At 37.0% G+C, this 13,868-nt stretch overlaps 1 protein-coding gene across 1 annotated transcript in view; it reads left to right on the top strand.

Moving 5' to 3' along the window:
- LOC150098179 (sodium channel protein para-like) overlaps positions 1-13,868 on the top strand; it is a 1,334,265-nt gene that overhangs the window by 856,642 nt on the left and 463,755 nt on the right. The window contains 1 exon segment of the mRNA XM_090406598.1: positions 11,601-11,774. Within this exon segment, the coding sequence (XP_090262724.1) occupies positions 11,601-11,774 (174 nt within the window).

Below are 13,868 nucleotides of genomic sequence, written 5' to 3'. Positions count from 1 at the left end.
CTGAACTTCTACTGTTGCTGGTTGCAATTCTTCTTCTGCTTTCATTAACATTAACTCCTCATATCCTTTTCTCTCTCAATTTCTTGAAAATACAATATTCATTATATTCATTGCATGTTATTATTATCCTCCTCTATCAGACTAGTGTGAGTAATACCCATGATTCAAATGCCAATAATAATTCTAAGTCAAAATAACCAATGCCAAATCATTCCCCCACTTATTCCCACTGCTTATATCATTATACTTTCTTGTATCATCAAGTTTCCTTCCATCATTCACTGACTATGCTATTCACTTTTCAGACCTGAGAAATTATATTTGGCATTATTTCTTTATGCCCAATCATACTCATTCACCTCAAATGTGAGTCCTCCAGCCAGAATAGTTTTGCAGATCTTACCCGGTCCCCCCTCCCTAAATAGAAGTGTGTTGTGGGGATGTGTGGAAATTTTAATTAATGATATGTCACCTTCTTAGTCTCTTATAATTATTATTATTATTATTATTATTATTCAGGCCTCCATGGAGTCAAAAGACTCTTCGTGGGAGGTCCTGCCTAAGAACATAAAGTCTGTCAAGACTCATCGAAGGGAGGTCCCCCCCTAACAAAAACAAAGTCTATCATACCACTCCTTAAACTCATTAACCGTTCTCGCCCTCACCACTCTATCAGGCAATGCATTCCACGGCTCAACCACCCTCCACGCAAAGAAACCACTCCTCACCCTCTTGCTCACAGTTTCCTTTCGTAACTTCCAAGGATGGCCTCTTGTCATCACTCCTTCCCGCTGTTCAACCAAGTGAAAGAACTCCCCAGTGTCAACCCTGTAACCACCTCTCAACAGTTTAAAAGTCTCAATTATATCACCTCTCCTTCTTCTATCCACCAAACTCTGCAGTCCACATTCCCTCAGCCGATTCTCATAACTATCCTTGTACAGTTCTGAAACCATCTTTGTCATCCGTCTTTGTATCCTTTCCACAGTTAATTTATCCCCTTCAAATCCTGGGGACCAAATCTGAGAACAATAATCCAAGTGTGGTCTGATCAGAGACTTATACAACGGAATGATAACCTTCTTATCTCTGCAGGTCAGTGTCCTTCTCATAATTGCAGCAATCCTCTGTGTTACCTTCACCACCTTTGCAATATGTCCCCTAAACTTCAGGTTTCTATTAATCATCAACCCAAATCTCTTGTCTACCCAACTTCCTCCAGTTTAATTCCTCTCATAGAGTATGCAGCGTCCCATCGATGTGTCCCAAACCTCAAGACCTTACATTTTGCTGCATTAAACTGAAACCCTCATTCAGTTTCCCATATATGTAGCTTATTCAAATCCTCTTGCAGGGCTACCACATCTGCACTATTACTAATAATCCTTCCCAGCTTTGCATCATCTGCAAACAACTGAATATCCCCTTGCAATCCACTGACAATGTCACTGATATATAGGTTAAACAATATAGATCCCATTACTGAGCCCTGTGGGACCATCACTTGTAACCCACTGGCTCCTTGAAACTCCTCAATCATACACAACTCTCTGATACCTATCAGACAGCCAATCCTGAATCCAGTTGACCATTCTGACATCCAGACCCATGTGCTGCAACTAAAATATCAGGTTATCATGTGGCACCCTGTCAAATGCCTTCACTAAGTCTAAGAAAATGGCAGTATATGCCTTTCCCTCATCTAATGCTCTTGTAACTTTATTATAAAAGGCTAGCATATTGCTAAAACAAGAGCACCCCTTCACAAATCCATGTTGACTCTCACAGATAACATTACCCTCATCTGCCCAATGCTGTATACGGCCCCTCACTACTTTCTCCAAGATCTTAACAACTACTGATGACACACAGACTGGTCTATAATTAGACACTTCCAGTCTGTTACCACACTTATGCAATGGCACTATCTTAGCTTCTTTCCATTCCCTGAGCACCTTTGCCGAAGCCAGACTTTCATTGAAAAGCCCGGTTAAAATCACTGTCAGTTCCCTAGCACATTCTCTCAAAACTCATGTTGAAATACCATCCAGTCCCAAAGCTTTATTGACATCCAGAGTTCTCAGTATCTGAAACACACTCTCCTCCCGTACCTCTAAACCTTGAACCTGCCTTATCCCGCTAGCATTAACAGAATGAAATTAGTACTGCACAGTAGTACTAATTGTTTATACACAGCCAGTAACAGTGTATTTGCTTCAGGTGGTGACAAAATTGCTGCTTACCTTCTTGTGAAAATTGCATCAGCGTGCCTGTTCTAGAATTTTATTATTATTGTTATTATTTTCTTGAGCATATCCACTGAGTCAAAGACACTCACAGGAGACCCATGCTTTTATTCATGCAATAATCTGCTTTATCTCATTCATCAACAAAACACTCACAACTCTAGCTACCTATTCCATCTATTCAAACCATCCAATCAAAATTCTAGTCCAAACACAGTGATCCCTTGTTTTCTTCCTTTCCTCCTGCTATGTATTGAAAAAAGTTTTTGGTGTCAGTCCTGTAAAACCGTTTTTTAATATATATTAATATTACCATCATGTTCCCTCTTTTTTGTCTATTGACTAGTCTCTGCAGCTCATAGATGTTTGCTCTGTTCTCACAGGGATCAATGCATAATGTACCTGAGCCAGTACTAAGGACAAAAAATCGGAATGGGATAGTTAGAATAATGCATCAAGATAGGGGTGGGACAAAGGAACCACTGCATTTCATGTATACTAATGCCAGGAGTATTAGAAACAAGAAGGAAGAATTTTTGGCCTTGATTAGCTCTTCCTGGCCACAGGTTATTGGCATTAGTGAAACATGGCTGATGGAAGATGATAGTGAGAAGAAGGAGGATAGTTAGTGGGATAGAATGTATAGGTTATAGTGTGTTTAGGAGGGACAGAGAGAATAAAATGGGGGAAGGGGTGTTATTGATGATAACTGATGAACTGCAGCCAAGGAGAATTGAAAAGAGCTCATTTGAGGCTATTTGGTGTGAGATTGAGACTGGCAGAACAAAATATACAGTCAGGTGCTGCTATAGACCAGGTGATGGAATAGATGGTGGCAATAGTATGCATAAACAAATTGATGAAATGAGTGGAAGGAGGGTAATTATTATGGGGGATTTTAATTATGGTAACATGATTGGAAGGAGGAGAGGACACATGTGAGGAAGGAAATGGATTTTATTCAATTATTAAGGGATAACTATCTGAGACAGCATGTAATTGAAAATACTAGGGGTGTGAGAGTGCTTGACCTGGTAATAGCATCTGAGAATTTGACTGTAATGAATATGACCATGTTGCCACCTGTTGGTGAGAGTGATCATAAGGTCTTGACCTGGCAGGTGGCTAAAGGTGTGGAATTTTCAATTAAGACAGGGTATATGTGGAATTACTGTGCTGGCAAGTATGACAAGCTTAGGAGATTGCTTGGATCAGTGCCATGACATGTACAACTGCAAGGGCTGGATGTCGATAGAGCATGGGAAGTGGTCAAGGAGCATTTACAGGAGGTTATGGCTGATTGTATACCTAGGGTCCGAATAGTAAAACAAGTAAGGGTTAAATGGATGAATAACACCATTGAGCTTGAGCTGGAGAATGCATGTCAATTTAATGTGACAAAATGTAAGGTTATGCATTTTGGGGTGAAAAGTTTAGCAGCAGTATACCACATTGGTGGAACTGTACTCCAGGAGATTGATGAGGCTAGGGACTTGGGAGTGTTGGTGGATAGGGAGATAAAGTTTAGGGGACACATTGCAAAAGTGGCTAAATCAGCTCATCAACTCACTTGGTTGTTGAAAAATACTTTGACGAGCAGAGACAAGCAAGTTATTGCACTTCTGTACCGAGCCTTGATAAGACCTCATCTCGACTACTGTGCCCAGATTTGGTCACCTAGATTCCTTCTTGATGGGGGAGGAGGTGGAAAGGATCCAGAGGCAAGTGACTAAGATGATAGCAGGTCTATGGAATGAACCATATGAGAGCAGGTTGAAGATTTGTGGGTTGCAGAAATTAGTTGATAGGCAGAAAAGGGGAGATATGATTGAGACATTTAAATTGCTAAAGGGTTTCTGTAGGATTAATTCAGAGGATATTTTTGAGATCGGGACTGGTGGTGGGAGAACTAGGGGACACATATGGAAGCTGGTCAAGAGTGTGGTTAGCAGGGGTGTTAGAGCTGGGCTCTTTACTTTTAGAGTGGCAAATGAGTGGAATCAGCTGCCAGAGTCTGTTGTGGGTGCTATGACGGTGAGTGAGTTCAAGGCAAGGTATGATAGATACTGTGAGAATGTCATATAGTTGTGTGGACATGATGTTTAGGACCTCCCTCGATGAGTCTAAGGACTCCCTGGAGTTGCCCGTAATAATAGTAATAACTCCACCACTTCCTCATTTCCTTGGAATTCGGAAGACCAGATGTAGCTTTATTAAAAAGCTTATAAAGGGAAATAATAACCTCCCTATCTATGTTTGTAAGTTTTTCCTTCAACAACTAAGTAATCTGATGTGTTGTTTGGTAAACTTTGTAACATTCCCACACATCCCAAACTGCTTGAACTTGCACTTGGCCAGATTAAATTTGCAGCCAATTATCCTTTCTCTATGTGCCAGTCTATTTAAGTCATCCTACAGTATCTTTATATTATCTTCATCAACTAAAGCTCTTCCCAGTTTTGCACAAACAAACTGGATATTTCTCCTTAAATTGTTTCCTATATCATCCATGAAAAAAATTAAATTGCAGTGGCCCAAGTACTGAGTTCGGTGATGTACCACTAGTCATCAGCCTTCTATGGATTCAGTTCTCCCATGTACTACTCTCTGACAACTAGCCATCAGCCTGTCCAAAGCACCGCCTTCATATCTATCCCTTAGTAAGCAAACAGACAAACAAGTCAAGTTTGCACCTGCAAGTGTTGCAAGTCTAGCTGATACACTTGCAGGTGCAAACTTGACTTGTTTGTCTGTTTGCTTACTTGGGAAATGGAGTAAAACAGGTTTAAAATAGCTTGGTATCTTTAACATTTATTATACCCAAGGTAAAAATACTTCCTTCATATCTATCCCTATTAGCTCCAGTTTATGTAACAGAATTCTGTGCAGTATCCTATCAAATGCCTTTGCACAGTTGTCACTGTGTAGTCTTTCCCTTTATCCAACTCAGCTTCATTTTATTATAAAAAGCAGCAGATTATTAGGGCAAGATCTACTCTTAACAGAACTATGCTGCCTGTTATAGAGTGTCATATTCCTGTCCACCCAATAATGAATTATGCCTTTTATTAACTTTTCCAAGTACTTTGAACATCACAAATGAAATACTGATTAGCCTATAATTTGCTACATCCATTTTGCAGCCTCCTCTATGCAATGGAACTATTTTGCACTCTTTTCACCTCCTTCCAGTACTGAAGCTTGAGTTAAATGGCTTGGTTGATTGAGATGCCAATTCTCTTGCACATTCTCTTAATCCAGTTCTTATATCCCAAGACCATATTTGTATTCAGGCTCTACATCAAAAACACCCCATCTCATCTACCCCTATCTCACATCAGTCAGTGTTGCATCTAGTACTGAATAATACCTACTTAGATGGTATACTTTGCAAAATGATCACTCAGTTACTCAACTATTTTGTTTGCTTCTGTTACCTCACTGCCATCAACACTCATTAAAGTCATTCTTCCTATTACCATTGCATATAGCCTTCATATATCAAAGCATGTTTCATCATTGCAATTATCCTCTGAGTTGTATCTTTGCTTGCAAATACAACTCGGAGGATAATTGCAATGATGCTGAATTGTATTACATTTTTTTGGCAAAAGTTACAGATTTCATAAGGGTGTAGTTAAGGAATTAATGTACTCTGCTTACAGAAAACTATGTACAGAGACATTTCAGTATGGAATATGTCCACCCCAGATTGCGACATAGCTCTCACAATACTATGCTTAGCATCAAGTGATTCAGGCATTCTTGAGGAAACCTGGCCTACTCCTACTTCACAAGAGTAAGGCCTTAGTTCTTTTCTGGAGAGAAATTTTGAGCAGCAGTGCACCTCCCTATTGTGTCCTAAATGTGTTCTGTGGGGTTGAGATCTGGGGAGCGTGCTGGCCACTGGATTCGATTAATATGCTTCATCTCTAGAAGTGTCTCTACTGCTTGTGTTTAATGTGGTGTGGCATTGTCATCCATAAAAATGAATTCTTTGCCTAGAGCATCACAGAACAATTGAACATGCCTTTGAAGAACTTTGTTGCAATATCATTTACTTCACTAGTCATAGCCCTTTTCCCCCCCACCCATAACTTATTGTGTCCATTAAGCATTATGCTTAATGGACACACCTCCCCACACCATGACCCCAGCATCTCCATATCTATCTCTTTCAAGAACATTCTCACAATGGTAAGCAGTATCACTTTCATTCCAGATCACGTGTTGTCTGGAATCAGAGGAAAGACTAAAACAACTCTCATCTGTAAAGAGTGCATTAGCTCAATGGTGTCTTGTCCAATTTTTATGGATACAACACCACCAAAAATATGCTCTGTGATCAATTTTCTTAAGCAGCATGTGACCTGAGCAATTAGAGACTTAGTGTTTTGAATATGATGATAACATGACAAGATGTAGTTGTTAATGAGGTATTAACACTGCCTCCAGTTGGTGAGAGTGATCATGAGGTACTTATTTGGGAAGTGGTGAAACAAGAAAAGGCTACCAACAAGAAAAGTATATATGTAGAATTATAAAGTAGGTGATTATGAGAAGCTCTGTAGTTAACTAGCATTATATGTTGGGTAGATGAGCTGTGCAGAAAAGATGTTGACAGTGCATGGAATTCATAAGAAATTATCTGACACAAGCAATGTATAACTGTATACCAAGGGTTAAGCTAGTAAATAGAGTAAGAGTGAAAGGGATGAACAGTGAAATCAAGCAAGCTGTGATGGAAAACAAAATGTATGGAGGAGGTACAAAACAGTTTGTGGTGATCAAATCCACAAAGTATAAATTGAAGATAGGAAGGTGACAGGCATTGTTAAGAAAGAAAAGGTGCAGTATGAAAAGAGATTGGTTGTCAGGCCAAGGTTAATTCAAGGGAATTCTTTTGTTACATGCAAGCAAGATGAAAAATAATTATAGCAGATTGATGCTGGTGGATAGTCATAGCAGAAGAGTGACTGTTGCAGAGGATACAGTGGAATTATTATTATTACACCCTCCATGGAGATTCAGTATGGTAAATATGTTGTCAATTGAATGATCCTCTCATGATCATTCTACCATCTTCATGGAAGATGCAGTAATAATGATAACATTTGTGAATGGGAGGGCTTTCTTTAGTCATTCACATTTTTAAACTAAAGTTAGTCAAGTTAAATGAAATAGCTATACCTTGATACTGCGAGTCTTTGCAAAGAAATTTGACAGGATATCACATGGATCTCTGTTAGACAAAGTGAATCAAATGGAGATGAATGTGAGACTCATAACAGAGATAAAGAGAATGTCTGATGGACAGACATAAAAGAAGAGTAAAAATTAAAGATGACAAGAAATTATATTATCATTATTATTATTATTATTACATGACACCTCCAGGGAGTCCAAAGACTCATCGAGGGAGGACACCTACTCCACATCTCTCTGTCTCCACCACTCAATCCACCAACCACAACTACACCAATGCCATCTACCACCCACCACCACCACTAGTATTTCCACAAACAATCACAAACATCCATGCCCACGGCGGGATTCGAGCCCGCAGCCTTTTGACTGGAGAGTGGATATATTAACTGCTCAGCCAACCAATCTGGCCTTGTTAGCTGAGTGTAAGCAAAGTTTGAGCATGAAGTAACTTCATGGCAGGGCAACTTGCAAACTAATGCAAAGCACATATCCTTATGGAGATGTATAATGCTATGCATTATGGGAAGGGCCACTAACAAGACTGGTTTTGACCTTTATTGAAGTAATGCAGAAGTGCTGCATTACTTCAACCTTGGTATTCACTTCTGGGTGTGGCTCCCACTGATGAGACAGACCTCAATAAAAGTCAAAACTAGTCTAGGTAGTAGTCCTTCCCAAAATGCACAGCATTATACATATCCATACGGATATGTGCTTTGCATTATGGGATGCTAAAGCAATTAATGTGAAGTAATTAGCCTCTATATACGAGTTGCCCTGTTTTTGAGTTACTTCATGCACAAATTTTGTTTGCTTACACTTGGATAATGGATTAAACCAAGGATATAATTTCTTGGTATCTTTAATTTATAATATAACCAAGTGGACAATCTTTCAACATCAAAGAAGAGTATATGATGGAGAAGTATTACAAGAGAAGGCAGGCGATCAGTGGTATGCCACAGGGTTCTTTACTTTGATATTTGTTATTAATAATATAATGAAGGATCTGAGAGTAATATCATATCCAATTGTTTGCTGATGAGACGTGTAAGGCAATGGCTGATAACAGTTATATAAAGATACTATGATATAAGTGAAATGGATTGACAGGGTGAGCAAAAGATAATGGTTATCAGTTTAATGTTGCAAAATGTAAAGTTATGTACAATATTTGATTACAGGATATGTATTACATTGATGGAATGATGGCAAGAAATTTATGAAAAGTGATTTAGGAGTAAGGGCAGACTGAGAATTGACATTTAGAGGGAATATTGCAAAATTGAACAAAATAACAATCACTTGGATGTTAAAGAACATACTGACAGGTAGTGATAAAAGGGTTGTTATTGCTCTCTATAAGGCTTTGATATGGCAAATCTCGACCAGTACACAGATTTGATCATCTGAATTTCTTGAGTATGTGGAAGAATTTTTAAGGATTCATAGGAAAATTACTAAAATCATGACTGGCTGTAGAGTACTTTCTGTAAACACAGTCTGAGTATCCATAAACTAAAACAAAGTTTTAGTTTATGGATAAATGAGAGGATATGATAGAAACATATTAGATATTAAAGGATATTATAGAATAGATGCTAAAAATTTTCCAATACATGATAGGAGAGAATAAGGAATACCCATGGAAGTTGTATAAGAGTGTAGTAAGCAAGTGTATGCTGACTATATATATTGCTTGTTAGAGTGGTAAATGAATGAAATGAATTATGAGAAGTTTAAGGAAAAACGTTATAGACATATGTACAACAATGGCAGATTGTTGTGAATATGTTTTAGTAATATAACAGTGATCCACTAATCAGCTTGAGAACAAGATTTTAGATATGAAATTAATTCTTCTAAATCAAAATATGTGCATATCTTTATTTAATTTAATAGGGTAGTTTATTTCATTTCGCCTTTTTTTTTTTTTTTTTTTGATAAATATACAATACGGTAATTGGTACAATGTCTTGCCACTTGGTATCTATCTTCTACCACAAATATCTTTCACTCTGCAATGGGTCACACTGATGGGTCAACAGATGGTTGTTTATCATTAAGTTGATAAGTCAGCAGAAATGAATAGTATGTAAGAACATGCCACATATTGAATAGCTGAAAGTCCATGTTCCTTCATTGTTATTTGATTTTTGAATTTTCCACTATAATATACTATGCTGAAGATGGTTCTATGTGTACTGAAATATCTGTATTATAATTAACCTTAGTCAATTAAATGCTTAACTGTGATTAACTTGTTACCCTGTTTCAAAGAATATCAGACAGTTATCTCTTCATCAACAAAAGAAACAAAGAAAATAAACTTTTGAATTGGTTTGTTAAATTGCTATAATTTATAATTCAATTGCCATTACTTGGAGAAAACTTATAAATACACCATAGAATGTTTCCTCTAAAAGCATTGGTTTGTTAGCGGAATAAAACAGTAGATGATATAAGTCCCTTCTGTTGGGAAAATGAAAAAATATTACATTTTATATTGATTACAAAACAATTATAAAAACAATTTTTTTATAAATTTATTGGATTACCATAACATATTTTATTTAATAAAAAAAAAAAACTAAAATAGCTTATTATGAGAAACAGACACAGAAGCTTATTGTTGTCACTTTTACACTTCATTTTTCATTGAATCATTAATTTAGCATTTTTATCTGATAACAGTAATGATTACCCCTGTACACTATGAAATAAGTATAAAATGACTTTGGACATTAATATAATATAATAAACACAGTGTAGTGGATAGTAGGAGAATAGAAAGGGATATGACTGATACTATAATTTGGTAATGTTGAAAAGTTTTTTAATAGAATGAGGTAGAGTAATAGACCATCCATGTATAAGGACAGTTTCAGCTTTGATGGCAGGAAGGGGAGGGTCGATTAGTAGGTTTATAACATGGAGAGTAGTGGTGATTGGAATCCATTGTCTGAGTGTGTGGAGACTGGACTGCTTTTAAGGCATGGTTTAATTGCTTATCTTTGTTATCAACACTTACTACTTCTTTTCTGCTATGAAAAATATCTATCCCAGCTTAATAGGATTAGTTTCTGACACTTGAGTACCATTGCATTCAGTAAAGTTATTTTCACTTTCACATTCATTCTTTCTTTTGCTTGCGGCATAACAATAAAATTCTTTTGATTGCCTTTAGCTTGCATGGCCAATTTCTTTTTATACTCCGATTTAGCTTTCCCTACAATACTCGTTATTTTTCTAGCCTGAGCTTTATATATTCATAATTCCTCTCACTCTTATTCTCGCAGTATTCTTTCCACATCGTCATCTTCTTGTGGCTATCTTGCTTAATAATGTTGCACTTCTTTTTCACTCCCAACTTATTTATTCTTCAAACACACATCAAAGATTCCCATGCATTGCTGACATTTTTCCCATTCAGTAACTGATACCATGGGACCAAACATAGTATTCTCCTAAGTTGGTCATAATTTCCAGCTTTGTAGTTCAACATGTTCTAATCAGAGCAGCACTACAATTTGATACTTCTCAAGAAAGCACAGCATTATCACTGTCACCAACTGTTATCAACAGACATCCCTTCTGACACTATGAGCAAATCCAACACTCTTTGACCTCGAGTTCCTTCTTTGACATGCTACTTGAGAAAGTTTTCTTGCAACAATTCAAGAAATTCATTTTTATCAGGAGATTTCTCGTCTACCCAATGAATGTGTTTGGAAAATTAAAGTCACCCATAATGATCACTCGTTTGGTATCCATAAGGCTAAATTGGCAATGCATTTCTTCTTTTTTTACTTATATTTTATCATTTTTAAGTATTAGCATATTTTAAACATTATGAACTGAAATAGCATTTATAGGTTACAGTTTTACCTTGTTCTTCAGCTTGAGTATTTTGAGTGATCATCAATCAGCCTATAGATTATAGATAGTTTAATTTGTGTGCATACTTGTGTGTGTGTGTGTGTGTGTGTGTGTGTGTGTGTGTGTGTGTGTGTGTGTGTGTGTGTGTGTGTGTGTGTGTGTGTGTGTGTGTGTGTGTGTAATATATATATATATATATATAATATATATAAGTTTAAAGGCACTCTTAAATTCTGCATTAATTTTATATGCTTTTTTTTTTTTCAGTTCTTTACAGCAACGTTTGCTATAGAAGCAGGTATGAAACTAATAGCAATGAGTCCAAAGTTTTATTTTCAAGATGGATGGAATATTTTTGACTTTTTCATAGTTACCCTATCCCTCCTAGAACTTAGTTTAGAAAATGTGTCAGGATTATCTGTGTTAAGATCATTCAGGCTGGTAAGTAAATACTCATTAATGACTTTTAATGATTATTTTTCCATGATTATTTTCATTCATCATATTTTGTATGGAAGTGGGTGAAGTTAGTGAGCATGTATACAAGAAAGTGATTTTCCATCTTTTATTACAAATGTACATGAACAATGAAATCTGCAAACACTACAATTTCAGATATATAAAATTTTATATATATCAGACATTTTATAAAATATAGCTGAGTAAAGTATATGAATTAGTAGTATGATTTAGTTTATTATTTCAATGTCTAGTGGAATGACCACACATTCTTGAATAAATAAATAAAATCACATTTAATTATTAGTATCAGTATAAGAGAACACTGCATAGTAAAAAAGCTGAAGAAACACTGTTTATTATTAAGTATAATTTCTGGGAAATTCCCATGTTACTCCTCTAAAACACTATTAATATAATTAACGGCTATTTTAGCCTGTTTTTGTTTAGGAGTGTCCCTTATATTTAATACATTGGCTAACATAACTCAAAAGGGGTATATATATATGATTTAGAACATTACAGGCGAGTGTAGAAGGCAATTATGGCAGAATAAAAAATGTTGAAAAATTATGTACATACCTTGATTTTGGTTTAAAGATGCCTTCTAAATCCAAGCTCTTGTGGAAGGGGGGGGGGAAGAGAGAGAAAGAACATGGAGATGTACTTGGGACACGGGAAATAAGTTTGGGAACCCGGGTTACTATTAATAATATAAATATATATATATATTATTTTGTTGTGGGGAGAGGGGGGGGGAAGGAAGGGGAAGGGTATCCTTATGTGGAAACTGGGGCAAGGGTTTACGGGGTGTGGACCGGTTCGGTCATCGTCTGACCATCGTCAGAACTTTGTGGGAATGACTGTGGATGTAAATTGAAGTATTGTGGATGTAAATTCTTACATCCACAATACTAAACATAGACTGAAAACCTTAATGTCCCCTAAAGAGTGGGCAGGCTTCTCTGAAATCACCCAAACACACATCAACGACTACGCGATGTTAACTGAAGCTCGACACACAAAAAAATGGTACGCCTTAACAGGCACAAAATACATTACACATACTGTTCCCTATCTTTCTGACACCTCCACCTCACGACCCACACTTGACAACTCCATCAAAAACCTATCACACCACGTTCTCACACCGGACGAGATCATCATCCTAAACAATGGTCTAAACTTCGCGATATCCTCTAAATTCGTACCGAAAAAAGACATCATCATCGAAATCCAAGCGAAACTTGAAAATGACCCAAACAGAGACACAATATTCCAAAAGATAAACAACATTATAAATAGCAAAATAATAGTAAAACCCAACATCACTCCCAACTTACAAAGTGCCCTTTTATCTTTAAAAAATAACCCCGATATCATGATCACAAAAGCTGACAAAGGTGACACCGTTGTCGTCATCAATAAAACGGATTACCACAACAAAATAATGGCCGTCTTAAACGACCAACACACCTACCAAATAATCCACAATGATCCTACCCCCAACCTCATAAAACAGATAAACAGCACCTTACACACCTTAAAAAGTCAAAACAAAATAGATAAAACCACAATGAGACACACAACCCCCCGCACTACTCGCACCCCCTATATGTTCGGGAACATCAAAACCCACAAAGACGGTTATCCGATACGACCCATAGTCTCCTACAAGAACACCACCACAGCTCCTTTATCCAAATTTGTTGCCAAACTCATCAAACCACTACTAACAACGTCTATCTGTATGATCAAAAATACAGATGACCTATTCTGGAAATTAAGCAACACTACTCCATCCCAGGATGACATCCTCTCCTCACTAGATGCAACTTCATTATACACCAACGTGGATGTTCCCAAAACTTTAGACATCGTACACACACTACTCTCCGAGGACCACACACACGCACAAAATTAACACCAAATGACATCATTAGTTTGATTAAACTCACAATATCCGCCAACTTCTTTAAATTCAACAACTCCTTATATGTTCAAATTTTCGGTCTCCCAATGGGCCAAAACATCAGTGGACAATTAGCGGAGTTATTCTTGGCGCACATTGAATCA

This window comes from Typopeltis vanoorti, chromosome 16, assembly GCF_054136105.1.
Source record: "Typopeltis vanoorti isolate ZY-2024b chromosome 16, IOZ_Tvanoo_1.0, whole genome shotgun sequence".
NCBI classification, from domain to species: Eukaryota; Metazoa; Arthropoda; class Arachnida; order Uropygi; family Thelyphonidae; genus Typopeltis; species Typopeltis vanoorti.
The sequence above is the reverse complement of the archived record's forward strand: the minus strand, read 5'-3'. Positions and strand labels throughout refer to the sequence as shown.